The following is an 18668-nucleotide window of genomic DNA, read 5'->3' as shown; positions in this document are numbered from 1 at the left end:
TTTCAGGTATATATTGGATTTTTTAAAATGTTGCACTTTTTAGGGGTATTTTAAGGTATTTATCGGGTATTTGAAATACCCGGTTTCGGGTTTTGGAAATACCATGTTCCGGGTATGGCACGGGTTCGGGTTTTCGGGATTACTGGGTACAAATCGGTTCGGGTTCGGGTTCGGGTTCGGGTTTTAGTACCGAAATGCATACCCTATCCGTACCCTACTAGTAGGGTCAGGTACGAGTTCGAGTATTAAAAACCCGGATATTAAAGAAACCAGTTCCGGGTTTTTATTTCGGGTCCGGTTCCGGATTCGGGTTTTTTGTGCACCTCTAGTCACAACATAACAAATGTAAATCAAAGTGAGCCAACATAAACAATTAAGACCTAACATGGCTTGATACGGCACTTCCTATCGTATTAACAGTCACTTGATCATAAGCCTTCTAGTATTATATATAAAAAGAGGAAAGTGAGTATGAGACTGTTAAGCATCTAACCTTAGATGTAAAACCCTCAAAACTACATAATTTTGGCTTAAAAAATTAAAAAATAATTTATTTCCTATTTCCTCTCCATCACGATCTGCAACATGGTTCTCATTATGGTTGATTATAATGTTACATGTTACAATTGACTCACTCATCAATCTCGTAACTTGCTGCTATCCTAGCCTCTCCCATTCAATCTTGCAATCACATATTCCTATAGAACTATCCTTCTGCATAATTTAATGGCTTTTGTTGATTCTCATCAATTGACTTCCACGGTTTGTATAGTAAATCAATTTCTCAATTGGATAATTAATGGCTCTAAATTGATATTTATTTATTTATTGATTTAACAGTTGATTGGATTTTGGAGAAGGGATGAAAATCAATAGATAGTAGTTGGGTTTTTGCATGATTCGTCAGGGATGGAGGATTCGAGCCATGTTATTTGGATTAAAATTAGTAAATTACCATGATGCAGATCGTGATGGAGAGAAAATAGGAAATAAAGGAATTAAAAAGTTATTTTTTAATTATTTTAAGCCAAAACTACGTAGTTTTGGGTTTCAGTTAGATGCTTAACAACCCCATATTCACTTTCCCCATATAAAAAAGGTCACTTATTCATCTTATAAAAGATATCAACCCTCAGATTATACTTAGTTATAGAATAGACAATCATAATCGTTTTATCACCATAAGTTTATTTCCCAAAAAAAATCATATCATATAACAACATTTGTCGCGTAACTTGATTCTTTGATTATTGTGTTATCAGATCATATTATACTTTCTAAAATACAAACGATATCTGATAATAGTCTAAACTTGATCGTTTATCAACTGTTGTGTTAAATAATGTTGACAAATAACCGTATTTATTTAGACCTACTAATCATTAACAATCTTTTTAGACTAAATTATAAGAAAACTAACTAAAAAAACCCTTAGGTTTTGTAAGTACGACAAATTACCCCGTACTTATGCAAGATTAGTCTAACATACTAGACCAGCAAGTCAGCAACCCGTAAAACAGTTTGTGCTGGCTAGCCGGGCCGGGCTGATCTCGCTTATAAAGTGCAATATGACTTTGGGTTATGTGCATGCATAAGATCTTGGCCGAGTTAGGAGATTCTTGGGTTGCAATGGGTGAAGACATGAATGTATGATAAGACTCTTTATGTTATTTGATAATACGGTTTTATCCTCACGTGTGTTACACACACATCATTTATGAAAAAAAAAATCATATTAAAACTTGGGTGGCTTTTATTTTATAGTTAAAAATTGTTAGTAACTTTATTAATTAGAACAATTTTAAAACTTGTGATCCGTTACGGTTGTTCTTAATCAAGCATACAGCTTTATTCAACAATATATGTCACGGACTCACGGTAAAATTCCTTAACATTTTGGTTGAAAGTATCAACTCAATAGTCAATACGAGTTGGGCTTTCTAAATGCTCGTGATTCAAAAAGAAAAAAACATAAGTTTTAAGAAAGAAAATATGATTTTTTTTAAAGAAAATATGAGCATTTGAAGTTTGAACCATATGATATAAATCCAGTTGCTAATATTCTTAGAAAGAAAACATAAGTTTTTTTTTAAAAGAAAACATGTTTTTTTAACATTATTTAAAAGAATTTATAATGTGACCCTACGACAGAGATGCTCATGTTCTGCCACTAACTTTAATTTACAAAGCATGGTTATTGATGGAGGGACTAAAGCCACGATGTAAAGAATATTTGATTTTAGAATAGTGTCCATTGTGTAATGTGAGTATGTGACTACTCGTAATAACCTTTTTTGATGACATTTGTGAACCACCCATTAGTCTTATATATGAGTGAGTCTTTTTGAAACAATATATCAATCGTATATACTAATTTTCATATTTCAGGTCTAACTCACTTAGAAACATCATTACGGAGAAACCTATTAATATGGAAACCTCGTTAGATTTTGAACGTGTGATCATAATATCACAAGCTTTAACCATTACCCCGTGCTATTGGCCCAGAAGGATAACCACGACTAGGGATGAACAAATGGTATGTACCGGTACCAACTCAGGTATCCTTGGTACAACTCGTTATTGATTTTTTAAATGTGGTACCGATACTTTCCCAAGTTTTACCTTTAGTACCGGTACACATATTTGAGGATTTTCAATACCGGTACTGAGCTCATCTCTAACTACAACTACTCATAATAACCAAAAACTGCAACCTACATTTTATTCTTTATTATTATTATTTCTATACCTTAACTAAAAATCACATTTATTTATAAATTTTGTTCATATTTTAAGAGCCTCTCATATCTCATTCCATAAATAGAGTTAATTAGAATTTTTAGTTAAAACAATTTCAAATGAATTCTTTAAAAAATAAAAATAAAAAATAAATAAAATCTTAAGCATCAATTATAACAACCGAGTCTTTGAACTTCATTTTATTTCTTGGATTATAAATCTTCATTTTTTTAACAACCAACAAAGCTTGACTATCCGATATACTCATTGATAAAGTCCACCCACTCTCGTATTCGCAGACAGTGCTGGTGACTTGTATGCTATGCCAGCAATCCAGCAAAAACCCTTGGCTGAAAGGCCTATTGTGATAAAACCTTTGATTTACATATGACATTTTGTTACAAACGAGACTCAAACTCACGACCAATTAAACCTATTGGCCTTTGATAAAACTATAAATCTATTAAAATGTTTAACATCAAGAATATATATAAATAATCAACAATCCTTCAAGTTATAAAATATCCATTATATATTTTCCAAAATGGTCTAGTGACCATATCCTCAATATTCACGCTAACATCAAGTTCAAATATTCTAATGGCACGATAAACATAATGATATTATCTAGACTAGACTTTATTCACACTATATGAGAACACCAAGTCTTTTTGAATAAAAATAAAGGGAATAATGGAGCGAGGAATCTTGACTATACAATTTATGCAAGCCAATCATAATGATATAGCACCACTTCTTCCCTTTCCAAATTAAAAAATTAATTTAAAATATTCTCACAATAAATCAAACTAAACCTTGTACAACCTTATCTTTTCATCCTGTAAATGCAAGAAAACTTTTATGTAAGGAGACACAAGCCTAGAGGATTAATGGATGCTATTAGAGCATCCGCGGTCAAGGGAGTTCCACGGACCGACACGTCAGACACTTCTCCGTGTCTGCCCCACAAACCAACCCTCCCTCCCGCTACACCTATAGACTTTCCTCCAATTCTCTCTCCTCCCCCTCTTACAAAACCTATAAGCGTCTCTCACGAGTCATCCTTGGCTACAGACCCTCGGTCTCTCTGCCATGCATGCATCCGTGAGGATCAACATACCCTTATTACAGTTAGAGATGGAGAAGAAGATAGGGACATAAGTTTAAAGGATTTATCTCAAAAGCTACAAGAATTTGCTAAAGCTAGAGACTGGGAAAAGTATCATACACCTAGAAACTTACTCCTTGCCATGGTATTTCATCACTTTCATATTTGTCTTCATGTTTCATTTCCATGCTTTTTGTCTTTAATTTAGGCAGTATTTCATATTTTCTAAGTACTTAGTGGTAGTTAATGATTTAGTTACTGAACTTGTATTAAAAAAAATTACAAGAATCCTTGCTAACCGACCACTATTATAAAAAGAAGTGTTTTTGTGCTTTGTGTCGAAAATCTAATAATTAATGTTTTTTGAGTTTGTTGTTACAAGCGAACTTCGATAAGTAAGAAGAATTCAGGTTGAAGTTTGCTTGTTTGACCAACAAAGTCAAGCCATCGGTAACAAATCCAAAATTATTTTTTTTCTTGTGTTTTTGAATATGATATTAAATGTTCATGGTGTTGTAACACTCCCCACAACCATTCACGCGGTCTAACACCGCCATCTAAGAGCATTCTATGCTTGTTCCCTAAATTTCTGTGAGTGGTTGCGACTAGAGGAAAGAAAAAAAAGTAATGATTTTTTTGTAAATTTGAAGATAGTTTCTTTGCCTCTATTTATTTTAATATTTGTTAAAATTGGTAATGACTAGAGACAAAAGAAACTATAATAATAAAGGTATAAACAATTTTATTTAGTTAGACATTAGAGAAATATATTGATTTTTATTGTAATTATATAGATGAGAATGAGGGCGGGCTGAGAATGCTCTTAGATTAAACCCATGTGAAAAAATGAAAACCCGAAACATGCATCATTTGATTAACCCGAATATATTTGAGAGTTTAAGCAATTGAATGGAACGTATGTAGGTGGGTGAGGTGGGAGAGTTATCAGAGATATTTCAATGGAAAGGAGAAGTTAAAAGAGGGTTAGAAGATTGGGAAGAATCAGAGAAAGAGCATTTGGGAGAAGAACTATCAGATGTATTATTATATCTTATTAGATTGGCTGATATATGTGGCATTGATCTTGGTCATGCAGCACAAAACAAAATCCTCAAGAATGCTATCAAGTATCCTCTTCCTCCTCCCCATGACTCATCAACTTCGTAATCAAATCAAAGAACACTCGGCTGGTTTTTGTTTCGTTAATGTGTCCTTTGGTTGTCGTGTTTTTCCGAACCGAACTATGGTAAGTTTGATGGTCGATTTGTTCGAAATGTTGGTTTTTTAGATTGAAATGTTGGATCAGAGTATTTTGATGGTACTCTGGAATTCTTAATCGGATAATTCATAAGAGTTAACTAGTATGTGTTTTTATGTTTTACTATGACTAGAACATAACTACATTTGACTCACTTATTGACTAGAACATTATATATTTGACTCGTATATTGTAGAGGTAGGGTATGAAACCCACCATTTGACAAAGTATCACTAACTGCATAACGTTGGGCGGAACACTAGGCGCTAGAATATCACTAGCGCCGGGCGTAGTGCATGGCGCTATTAGTGTAGTCCAATATTACTTTCCCTGGCACCTCGGGAATGGTAATACAAAGGTCCCACCAGCATGGGACAAAAAGATGGTAACCCACATAGGGGTAAACACCAAACCAATGGGGATTAGACAACACATAAAGGACGGTACAAACAGTACAACCACATCCTTGTCAAAAGGCCATGATGCCTACCAACTTCTACCAACCACCACGACCGCACGAATGGAGAATATTATTGGTGGAAAACCTGACAAGGTGGTTGGTCACACACTCTCTCCTCCGGCTATAAATACCAATAAACCTCCAAATGGTAAAGGATATACTTTCTCCTACCATCACTATCAAATTATACTACTTCGTACTATCAAGTACTGATTCTCACGTCGGAGGGCGGTTACGAGAGAACCCCCCCATTCCTCGTAACGAGCTCACGGTGTTTCTGTTTTGCAGGTTACACTTGTCTGTGCCAAGAAGGTTTTATAACCCCTCGTGTAGAATACTTAACCATTACCCTCGGACTAACGTGTTAGACCTTGAGGGGTGGATTCGTGTTTCTTCATTGGCGCCATCCGTGCATATAGCTAGAACAGTAACTCACTCCGTTCTTGACTCAAATGAGTGGCAAGACTACACCAAAGGAGGTTGGCCAAAAAGCCAACCTAGAAGGAAACGTTGAAAATCTGAACGTAGAGGATACAGGCGGAGGTCTTCTAAACACCTCCACCGTTCATCCTACCATCACAGATAAACAAAAAGCGAAGACACGTTCCAAAGCAACATGCCGCCAGACATCATGGCATGGCTCGAGGCAGAACAACAAAAGCTAAGAGACAAAGTACAAGAAAAAATGGCGTCCGTTGTGAAACCTAGATCACTGTTTGATACAGCTTCTAGTAGCAGCGAATAACAGGAATCTGAAGAAAACTCAACACCGGCTCGTGCGAAAACGCCTTTCGCCAAAACATCTCATGCTAAGCAAACCAACAAAGCAGGAGACAAGTCACATCGATCAAATCTAAAGGCAGACTCACGCCTAGATGACCCGGACTATGAAGAGAGCTGGAAAGGGCCAGATGCCAGAAAATTGGTAAAAATATCATCCAGAAGCGGCCGTTGATTTTTCCAAACCATACCGGCCAACAACATCGGCGGGAAAATCAAAGTTTGTAGCAAGAATAGCCGAAGCAGAGCTACCAGAAAATCCCAAAATCCCACCAACGGTGGGCCAATATGATGGTATCTCAGATCCAGATGATCATTTGCAAACCTTCACGGCTGCGGGATTAGTATCAGGGTGGACCATGCCATTATGGTGCCACATATTTACGCTAACCCTAGTGGGAGCCGCTAGAGCATGGTTTGAAAGGTTGACAGATGGCCAAATTACAAGCTGGGAAGACCTAGCAAAATATTTCACTCAACATTTTAGCCAGCAACGGCGACACATCAGTGACCCAGCGGACATTTTGAATGTCGTTAGAAAAGACAACGAAACTCTTGAAGATTTCATCACAGGATTTAACCAAGAAGGCCTGAACATCGGCGGCGTAAGTGAAGCACTTCTGCGGGCAGCCTTTCGCCAAAACGTAAAGTGTGACGATCTTATACGTAACCTTACGGGCAGAGATGGCATGCCGCATCGATGGGACGACGTTATGACCGCGGCCAAAAGGTACACGCGGATGGAAAAAAGCTTGGGAAAAGAACTGGCAAAGAATGACGCCAGAAACGACATTAACAGGGCCCGCCAGGGCAAAAGAATGTCCTCCGTGTGGTCAAGGTTGAACAACGACAGAGGGTCTACCTTCGACCCGTCCAAAACAAGACAAAAGGGTCAGTCGAGCACGCCCCAAACGAACGCATCCAGGCGGACTCCGCTGACAAAAAGTCCAGCCCATATAATGTACAACGAAGGGATCCAACTGAAAAAACCGACACCAGTTAAACAGTGGCCGGGCACAGATATGAAAAGTTATTGCGACTTTCATGAGCAACATGGCCATTCGAAAAACCGGTGTATCAACTTAAAAGACGCGATCGAAGAATGCGTCAAAAATGGCAAATTGGATCACCTTGTCAGTAACATGCGAGGGAAGTACAGACGCCCACCCCCAAGAGATGGTGGAAAACCGGAAAAGAAGATCAAAGATCTACACGGCAATATGATCTTAAGCAATGTTCAAAACAAGAAAATAAAAACATATTGGGCGCCATGGAAAGAAGAACAAGTCATTTTCCCAAGAGTAAGAGGAGGGGCGAACAAGAAAGCACCCTTAGTGATCACAGCTGTCTTCGGTAACTACAGGACGCCGCATTTCTTTGTTGACACGGGGGCAACGTCCAACATCATGTACCGCCAGTGTTTCGACTTGGTAGACGAAGAAGACAAACGTCGGTTGACAGCAGTTAACGCTCCAATCACGGGGTTCAACAAAGTATTGCATACCCGCTGGGGCAGCTGACATTCCCAGTTGAGCTAAGTGATGGGCTCCATTCGCGAACGGAAGACGTCGACTTCATAGTAATGGAGACCCCCCACCCACAATATGATATAATCTTGGGAAGAGAGGCCATTGGTGATTTCAATGCTACCCCGTCAACAGCACATGGGATACTAGGGGTACCAACCCCGACCGGGATAACAATGATCCACGCCAACAAAGAGTGTAACATGGTAGAGAGAAAAACACCGCCACAAAAGACGCTTAAACTCGGTAAAACCGGAGAAGTGGAAAAATGGATACTCAACAAAAAATTCCCAGAGCAAAGCATAACCATTGGACCAACCATCTCCGAGGAAGCACGGGCGGCACTCAAAAGCCTGTTGGTCAAAAACATTGATGTCTTCGCCGGGACTCAGGCAGATATGACGGGGGTCCCGAGAAGCAAAGCGGAACACGAGTTAAAGGTTAACCAAACCTTCGTTTCGGTGGTACAGAAGCGAAGGAAAATGGGACCAGAACAGGCAAAAGCATGTGATGAACAAGTTCAGCAATTGATTGATGCGGGTATAATCAGAGAAATTAAGTACCAAACATGTGTAGCCAACCCAGTAATGGTACCCAAGGCAAATGGTCAATGGCGCATGTGTATAGACTTCAAAGATCTTAACAAAGCCTGTCCAAAAGATTGTTATCCACTGCCAGAGATCGACCTTAAAGTTGACGCGCTAGTACCCTTTCAGTTCAAATGCTTTTTAGACGCGCACAAAGGATATCACCAGATCCACATGGCGGCAAAAGACCAAGACAAAACGGCGTTCAGAACGAACAGCGGAACATATTGTTACAATTTGGTCTTAAGAACGCCGGGTCTACTTACCAAAGGCTGATGGATAGAGAGTTCAAACCTCAGATTAGAAGAAACTTGGAAGTCTACATGGACGACTTGGTCATCAAAAGCAAGACGGAAGGAGCCATGTTAAAGGATATCGAGGAGACCTTTGGAACTCTAAGGTCAATTAGCATGGAGGAAGGAAAATTCCTGGGAGTAATCATGGCGAATGGTGGCTTCAAACCAACCCAGAAAAATTGGAAGCCATGCGGAAAACGCCGTCGCCAAAATCGATCAAACAAGTGCAAACGCTTAACGGCCGATTAATTGCATTGAATAGATTTTTATCTAGTCATGCGGAAAGATCATTCCCGTTCGTCTCAACCCTAAGAAACTGCCTCAAGATATCTCAATCCCGATGGACGGAAGAAGCAGAAATGGCGTTCCAAGAATTAAGTCACGCTTAGAAGAATTACCAACACTTACAGCCCCTAAAGCTGGAGAACCGTTAATAGTGTACTTAGCAGCATCATAAAGAACAGTCAGCCCAGTCTTGATGGTGGAGAGAAATGGCGTTCAAACGCCTATTTATTACATACGCCGCACTCTGGCAGACGCAGAAACAAGATACTCTACCTTGGAAAAGTTAGTTTTATCCTTGGTCCAGACAGCGCGACGATTGAGAAGATACTTCCAAGGCCATCCGATACATGTTCTCACCAACTTTCGCTTACAAAATGTGCTAAGCAAGCCGGAATTGTCTGGAAGGCTCGCAAAATGGGCAATAGAATTGGGAGAACATGCCATTGAATACAAACCAAGGCCAGCAATCAAGGGCCAGGTTTTGGCCGACTTCGTCGCAGAAATCCCTCAAGAAAAGGAGGAAGAATGCAAAAGAGAGATCGAAACCCCTGTAGATCAAGCGAAAGATGAAGACTGGAAGGTGTTCATAGACGGAGCTTCCAACGATGAAGGCGCTGGAGCGGGCCTAAAGATAACCAACCCAGAAGGGCAACACTTCACGTACGCATTACGCCTAGAATTCAAAATCACAAACAATGAGGAAGAGTACGAAGCTTTGTTGGCAGGGTTGAGAATAGCTAAAAAGCTAGGGGCATGCCACTTGGAAGCACATGTGGATTCCATGTTAGTGGGAAATCAAATTGAAGGATCGTACGATGCAAAAGACGATAAGATGGCATCATACCTAGCGCAAGCTAAAACGCTAATGGCAATTTTTGCCACATGCAAGGAGAAACACATCAAGAGAAGTGAGAAAAAACAGGCTGACGCCTTAAGCAAACTTGCAGCCGTTGGTTTTGAACACCTAGCAAAAGACGTCCGCATCGAAGTCCTAGAAACACCTTCAATAATAAACAAAGAAATTCTCGTTTGTTCAGAAGCAGAAAACAGTTGGATGACACCAATCATCAACTACCTCGCAAGAGGTATTCTGCCAGAAAAGAAAGCAGATGCGCGGAAGATTCGCCACAAAGCGTTGAATTACACAATCCAAGAAGACATTCTCTATAGGCGATCATACTTGGGGCCACTCCTCAGATGCGTGGACCCGCAAGACGCAAATTATCTACTTAGAGAAGTTCATGAGGGAATATGTGGCGTACATGCAGGACCAAGGATGGTGGTTGCAAAAATCATGAATACAGGATATTATTGGCCAGGCATGCATGTTGACTAATATATGCATCAAGGCTGTTCATTCCGGTCCTGCATGTACGCCACATATTCCCTCATGAACTTCTCTAAGCAGATAATTTGCGTCTTGCGGGTCCACGCATCCGAGGAGTGATTATTGGCCAGGCATGCATGTTGACGCCGAGAAAGAATTGAGAAAATGCAGCGCTTGTCAATGCCACGCGCCAAACACCCTGCGCCCGAAAAATTCCATGATACCGGTAACAGCCTCTTGGCCATTCCAGAAATGGGCGATTTATATAACTGGACCATTTCCAGAGGCGCCGGGCCGGGTGAAATTTTTGATCGTGGCGATCGATTACTTCACAAAGTGAATCAAAGCAAAGCCGGTCGCAACAATCAACGCAACCAGCATCAAAAAGTTTATTTGGGAATTCATAATTTGTCGTTTTGGATTACCCATGAATTTGGTCAGCGACAATGGAACAATCAACGCAACTAGCGGGGACCTAACTCCCTCCCCCTAGCATTTTAACGCCCTCAGGCGCAGGCTGCAAGAGAAGCATGCGGTCGTCCACCTCTGAAAGAAAAACAAGTTAACACATCGTAAAAACAAATCACACTTCGGAGCAAAAAATAAAAAAGAAGCTAACCTTGACCACCGTTAAGAATATTGAGCACAAACGCCGCATCATCCCAAATGCGGCTTATGCCGAACAGCACCAACGCGCGCTCCGAATAGTGACGGAGTGGAGAGGGGCTGGCCCGCAAAGTGTTGAACCAGTCGGAACCGGTATAAGGAGCCACTTTCGGCTCAGGAAGCTCTTTCACTTCCGTGAAGAACATAGGATGTGGAACCACGCACGCAGAAACGTAGAAGAACACACTCTTCCACTCATGCAAACTCGATGGTGCATCTAAGGCGATAGCCTTGGCACTGGGGCGAGTATGCAAGTTGTACCATCCATGGGCAAAACGCCACCGGTAGAAAGCAGATAACCTGTCAGCCGTCGGAGTAATACCGAGGAAATGACAGGTATATTCGAAATGGCGAAGACGAGCCATCCCGAATGGATGAATCTGGCTGAGATGCAGCCCAAACACACCCAAAACGTCCACTAGAAACCAGGTAAGGGGCAACCTGAAGTTGCCCAAAAATAAATACTCCCGGTACACGGCAATCTTGCCGGTGGGAGCCTCACGAGCTGTCTTGCCGGAGGCAGGCAACTCAGGCTCATACTCAGGGCCGATGGTATAGACCCTGACCACATTGTTGAAGTCGTCGGCAGACATACGACAACCGACGAACTCCATGGTATTATTCTTCTTAGTCTTGGAGGTTTGGGAAGATTCAGCCATAAAATAAAGAAGGATTGGAGGAAGTAAAACGGTGAGAAATGATGCTTAAATGGTGTAACCTCCCCCTATTTATACTAATCGTAATTAATGAGGGAAGAGGGATACAAAAAGGATGATTAACACGTGGCCCAATCAGGGAACTCCACAATAATAGGGTGACAAAAGATATGTGTTACAGCTGGGCGTGTCACCGGGATTCTCGCCCACTTGCCTGACACAGGCAGAAAGCCTGCAGGGCAGAGCAACTGTTGGTGCATAATGTCAGTAGTTCAGTATCTTGTGTTTTGTATGTGTCTGTAATCGTTTTAGATTGTTTGTTTGGTTTTGAATATTGTTTTGTATAAGTTCGCCTGGGATGTAGGCGAACTTGGAGAATAAGCGAAGTTATGACAACTTCGCCTAATATGTTAGGCGAAGTTGTCGAGGTCTATTTAAACCTCACTTCGGCTTATCGAAAAAGAGATGGTTTTTTTCTCTGAGCGTGTGTTAGTGATTATTGATATCACGTGTGGAAGTGTTGCAATACAATCGAGTTTATAAGTATTGTGTCGTGTGTTTGTTTTATCGGTTCAACGTATTATCTATCTTACGCTCGTATCGTATTACGTGGGGATTCCGCACCCTCGTGTTACGAGACATTCCTGTGTGATCCGGCTGGGAACCTTCATCAACCGTCGTCAAACTGTCACGTCCAGCAGTCGTTTCACTGACTTGCATTTAATTCACCTATCAACGCCAAATTACACGTTATCCATATAAAAGGAAACAAAGATGATAAGTGTTGGCCAGAAAAGGCTTCGCCATTGGATGATTTAAGCTAAATCACCCGCCAAACTAGGCTCCGCCATGGGATGATTTAAGCTAAATCACCCGCCAAACCAGGCTCCGCCATGGGATGATTTAAGCTAAATCACCCGCCAAAAAAAGCTCCGCATGGGATGATTTAAGCTAAATCACCCGCCAAACCAGGCTCCACCATGGGATGATTTAAGCTAAATCACCCGCCAAACCAGGCTCCGCCATGGTATGATTTAAGCTAAATCACCCGCCAAACCAGGCTCCGCCATGAGATGATTTAAGCTAAATCACCCGCCAAACCAGGCTCCGTCATGGTATGATTTAAGCTAAATCACCCGCCAAACCAGGCTCCGCCATGGGATGATTTAAGCTAAAGCACCCGCCAAACCAGGCTCCACCATGGAATGATTTAAACTAAATCACCCGCCAAAACAGGTTCCGCTATGAGAATGATTTAAACTAAATCACCCGCCAAAACAAGCAGCGCCATGGGATGATTTACAATAAATCACCCGCCAATATAGGCCACGCCACGGAATGACTTAACATAAAATTGTCGCCAAACTGCGGTTACAATCAATGAAGTCACCCGCCAAATATGTGGGATTATCCACAAAGGAAAACCAAACCAACGACAAAAATCAGTGAAGAACAAATAGCACGCATAACCAAAAGTCAATGATAAGTCCACAGCCCCCACTTCTAGACAGAAGGGCGACTATGGACTAGGGGGACTTGTAGAGGTAGGGTATGAAACCCACCATTTGACAAAGTATCACTAACTGCATAACGCTGGGCGGAACACTAGGCGCCAGAATATCACTAGCGCCGGGCGTAGTGCATGGCGCGAATAGTGTAGTCCAATATTACTTTCCCTGGCACCTCGGGAATGGTAATACAAAGGTCCCACCAGCATGGGACAAAAAGATGGTAACCCACATAGGGATAAACACCAAACCAATGGGGATTAGACAACACATAAAGGACGGTACAAACAGTACAACCACGTCCTTGTCAAAAGGCCATGATGCCCACCAACTTTTACCAACCACCACGACCGCACGAATGGAGAATATTATTGGTGGAAAACCTGACAATGTGGTTGGTCACACTCTCTCTCCTCCGGCTATAAATACCAATAAACCTCCAAATGGTAAAGGATATACTTTCTCCTACTATCACTATCAAATTATACTACTTCGTACTATCAAGTACTGATTCTCACGCCGGAGGGTGGTTACGAGAGAATCCCCCCCCCCCCCCATTCCTCATAACAAGCTCACATTGTTTCTGTTTTGCAGGTTACACTTGTCTGTGCCAAGAAGGTTTTATAACCCCTCGTGTAGAATACTTAACCATTACCCTCGGACTAACGTGTTAGACTTTGAGGGGTGAATTCGTGTTTCTTCATATATTGAATAGAACATTCACTAAATAAGTATGCAATTAATAGAGTGTTGCCAGTTGCCTGATGAATGGGATTAAAAGAACTAACATGTAACATGTTGTTAAAAAATCACGTTTATTTTATTTTATTTTATTCGGGGTTTTACTCGGTTATATAATCCGGTTTAAAATTTTTATTTAATATGGGGTTTTCCTCGGTGACATTTGGTGCAAGTAGTAGCAATTGTGAAATGTAGCTTAGTTAAAGCAATTGTTACAAGAGGTGCATGAATCATTTTTTTGGTTCTAAACAGGTTCAGTTTCAAGCAAAGAAAGTCAAAACCGGTATTTATTCGGTTAAGTTAGGTTTTAGCCGATTTCGCCTACAAATCGATGATTCACTTCAGTTTCAATCTGACTTCTAGAGCGGTTGGGTTTCGGTTTAGGAACTGGTTTCGATTTTCTTGCCCACCTATAATTGGTACAAGTTGGACACACAAAGATGAGATTTTTATTTTCTGAAAAGCCCAACTTTACTGGGCTGGACACAGAAAGAGGATCCCCAAGTTGTCTTTTAAGAGAAGACCAAAACAGATGAACAAGCCCAAAAAATAATTACCGTTTCGTTTTTCCTACCAAGTACTAATACATCACCATTGTATGGGTCACCAAGTGTAAATGAGCTGAGCCGAGCCCGGCTCGTTTTGACTTATGATAGCTCGAGCTCGGCTTATTTTGAGCTCTTTTTTTTCTAAAGTTCGAGCTCGTTTTGTTAATGATACATTAGTTAGCTTCTATACATTTTTAATTATTCTTATATATTTTAAGAAAAAACTTAAAGGAGCCTAAGCTCGGCTTGAGCTCGTGTAGTACCTTAAATGAATCAAAGCTTGGCTATGCGGTGTGAAATTAATACATCAAAGTCAACGAGCTGTTTTTGAGGCTTGCGCTTGGCTCGGATAGAGCTCAAAAAAGCTTGGCGCGCTCCTTGCGACCTTTTTATCGATTCGAGTTCAAGTAGCTCGCGAACAAAACAGCTCATTTGCACCTATAATTGTATTGTGTACCATCTAGTTTATATAAATTCCAATAAATTTGTTTTGTCATCATTTGATAGCACAAGGGGTTGGAATTATTAAATTAGTTTACATCAACTGTTTACATAAAGAAAACTTGCATGTTCTTTTTGATCTCAAGTTTTTTTTGTTTTTCTTTAATTCATTGAGAAATATGTCACTGGCATCCAGCTTTGTGCTCTTTGATCTATACAGATCTTACATTAACAAAGGTTAATATAATGCATTTCTTTTTTACTTATAACGATGCATCCACTTACAAGATTTTTATTATTATAATTAACTTTGATCAATATAATGTATGTGGTGGTACGGGTTTTATCTAGTGCTGTTCACGAGCCGAGCCGAATCGAGCGAAGAGTTGCCCGTTGCTTGGATCGTTTACAACCGAACCGAACCGAGCGGCTGAAATTCGAACCGAGCGAAAACCAAAACGAGCCAAAATCGAACCGAGCATTTTTCGATCGAACATCGAGCGATTCCGAGCATTATTTATTTCTTTTTCACTTTAAAAAATTCAATAAGAAACAAATTAGAATGATGTAAATAATATATTTTATAAATAAATTAGTAGTTTTTAGACAAACATGTAATATATTGCAAAATTTTATTATAAATAAGTTTAGAGTGAGATATAATGATAATGTAAACAAACTTTTAGTATTCTAAAAACTTGAATCGAACAAATAAAACTATAAAATTAACGAAATATGAAAATTTTTAAATGAGTAAAAATAATTGTAAGCTTATATTTATGTGTTTTGTCTGTATATATTTATATATTTGTTCATCTATATTATATATAATGAGAGAAAGATGAGCAAATTAGGACGGTATATTTTAAGGGATTTACAATTGTTTAAACACAATGTACAACCTAAAATAAAATGAGGGTTAAATCTCACGTGTTTTTCAATTCTCTTCAAAATAGTTACAACCTTCCCCCCTTAACTTTAATAAATTTTTGTAAATATAAATAATAGTTATAAATTTGGTCCTTCATCTTTTAACCATCTATTCTTTATATTTTCATTTTTAACCCAAATACCCCCACGATTTTTACACGGTAATAACTTTTCCGTACGTTAATATTTTTTAATAAATTGCACCATAAAAACGAGCATTTAATTCTCTTTAATTTGAATATGATATTGTCATAGTTTCTTGTCAGTTAAAAAAATAAAATTTTACGTATAGACATTTGCCGTCCGATTTTGATGGTTAAACTATAAGTCAAGCCTACGGTTTTTTGTCACCGAAATTGAAACTAAATCGTTGAAAATTGCAACCAACAAAACCAAACCATTAACAATGGTTAGGTTCCGTTTTCGTTTGTACTTCGATATTAAATTGTGTTAAGAATAAGAACTATGAATCTACTTATAACAATAAATAGTTTCACGGTTACAAACGAAACAACAAGCACCTATAAATCTACGTGATTATCAATGTCAGTGTTTTCCGCTGTATCGCGCCGGCACCCGTCTAGTATATAATTATATATAAAATAAATTAAAAATATTCGAGCCGAGCCGAACTGAGCAGACCCTTGCTCGTTGCTTGGCTCGTTTACAAACCGAACCGGGCAGAGCGACTCGCTTTCAATTGAGCGAAAAAAAGAGCGAGCATTTTCCGAGCAATTTTCGAACGAGTGGCGAATGAGTTCGAGCGTCGAGCGGTTTGGACGGGCCTATATATATATATATATATATATATATATATATATATATACACACACACACGTATGTAACGAGTTATCAGGTTTGATGAGTCCAATCCAATACAATGAGCCCAGTCCACTTTTCAGGTTTAATTTGTTGTAGTAACGAGTTTTCTATTTTCTACACATGTATGTGGTGGTACGTCTAACCTATTACAATAGTGTGTCTACATTCAGGGTTTAACTTGTTATTATATAGAATTTTGATCTGCATGTGTTAAATAGTTTGCTAACCAATTATGACGATTTGCACAATTAGTTAGTTTTGTTATACATTTTAGTGTTCTCTAATAAACCGTAATTATCATACCACCATTCTGATCTGCGTTTATTCTTATACTATTTTTTTAAAATATCACAAATAAACAATTTTTTTTACATAAATTGATTTAAGTGTTCGCTGATAAACCATAATAATCATACCACCGTGTTTACTTTTGAATTTATATACAAGGGTTGTGGGGGATATAATAGGATTTCACCTAAACTTAGGAAGAAAGCAATAGGGGAAAGCAGAAAAATCGAGTAACTTCTAATTAATTGGTAGGTAAAACTCACGAGTCATGATATTGAATCCACTACTCTTTAATTTCAATTTATCATCATTCGAAATGCCTTCATTACTTTGGAATCATATAATACGTTTATGCTTTTGTTAGTATTACTCTTATATATTGAACATATGAAATTGTTGAAGTTTATTTGTTAGTAAACTTAGAGATAAATATTTGTAAGAGTTCTATATAATAAGAATCAAAATTGATAATAAAAATATATAAAGTTTATTAACAAGAATTTAGCATACTCTTAATTCTATATCTATAGCATTGTCCATCGTGAAACTCAAACCCTCGTCCTCTTGAAAATGACATCATTTTACACAACTGGATATCACTAGGCTAAAGCACACTGATAAAAAATATATTCACAATACATTGTATATAACAAAGGAATACATTATATCATTCATTAATATGCTTTTTCATTAAAATCCTATTATAAAAAGGCAAATTAGATTTTAATAATTCAACTATGACATATTGACCGAGATTAATCATAAATCTGGAAATGCGTATAGATAATTCTAACTTTGAACGTATTTTCTCCAAATATCTCATATTATCTGAAAGTTAACCTAATCAGTTTTTTTTAATATCGTGGATTATAAAACTTATAAAACTTATAATTGTATCTTAATTAATATAAATTTAAAATAACTTGTTATAAGCCATAAACCAATGTTTTTCAAATTTAAAAAGGGTGGATCATCATTTAGTATTGCAATCATTTCATAATGATACGTAGTTGGAGTTGTCTTTCAATGATTCACAATAATGATACCCGTTGGATATTTAATCACAATTGGAAAATAATAAATCCAATTAAATTAAAAGAATTGAAAAAAAAGACAACTAAGAAACAACTCCTACTTTGAGAATAGTTATTATTTTCATGTATACAAAATTCACTTATAAATTTGTGATTATTAGAATTTCACCATTAGATCAAAACATTTTTTTCTAAAAGAAAACTAATAGTTATAAAACCTGGTTATTAATTTATAAAACCTGGTTATTACTGAATGAATTTATTTTTCTAAAATCAACAATCATTTTTCTATTAATTTGAATCAATTCAAACATAATTCGAACTAAAATCAATTTCAACTTCAAAACTTTTATAATTTTGTATAACTCAATTTAATTAACTCTTAACTAATTTGGAAGATGCAAGTTTAAGATGATTTTAAGTGGAAAAAATTGTTATCGAGAGAAAAACTAAATTAAAAAATTGCTTAACTAGAAAACCGTCGATGAGATGGCATGAGAATTGAGAAGGAGAACAAGATAAATTCCATTATTTGTCACATAAAATATTTATACATGGCTTGTTATGGCAGGAATAAATTTTAGAAGCCAAAAAGGACTTGTCAAGAAATACAAACTACTCTCTTCATCATCGAAATTGTTGTCCAACTAGACTACTTTTGTGGT

At 38.3% G+C, this 18668-nt stretch overlaps 2 protein-coding genes across 2 annotated transcripts; both read left to right on the top strand.

The window, feature by feature from the left end:
* Positions 1-3379: 3379 nt before the first annotated feature.
* LOC143611117 (uncharacterized) lies at positions 3380-5185 on the top strand. The gene is made up of 2 exons (XM_077085408.1): positions 3380-3995; positions 4775-5185. Exons 1-2 carry the CDS (start codon positions 3588-3590, stop codon positions 5015-5017), a joined length of 651 nt encoding a protein of 216 aa, XP_076941523.1. The 5' UTR covers positions 3380-3587; the 3' UTR covers positions 5018-5185.
* A 4050-nt stretch (positions 5186-9235) lies between these two features.
* On the top strand, positions 9236-10378 carry LOC143611127 (uncharacterized). The gene has a single exon (XM_077085416.1). The coding sequence runs from the start codon at positions 9236-9238 to the stop codon at positions 10376-10378; it is 1143 nt and encodes a 380-aa protein (XP_076941531.1).
* The last annotated feature ends 8290 nt before the right edge of the window (positions 10379-18668 follow it).

Source organism: Bidens hawaiensis, unplaced genomic scaffold (assembly GCF_021521415.1).
Source record: "Bidens hawaiensis isolate Kalapana, Puna unplaced genomic scaffold, B.hawaiensis_p1.1 tig00029598_1, whole genome shotgun sequence".
Lineage (NCBI taxonomy): Eukaryota > Viridiplantae > Streptophyta > Magnoliopsida > Asterales > Asteraceae > Bidens > Bidens hawaiensis.
Note: the sequence above shows the minus strand (reverse complement) of the source record. Positions and strands in the feature narration are given on the sequence as shown.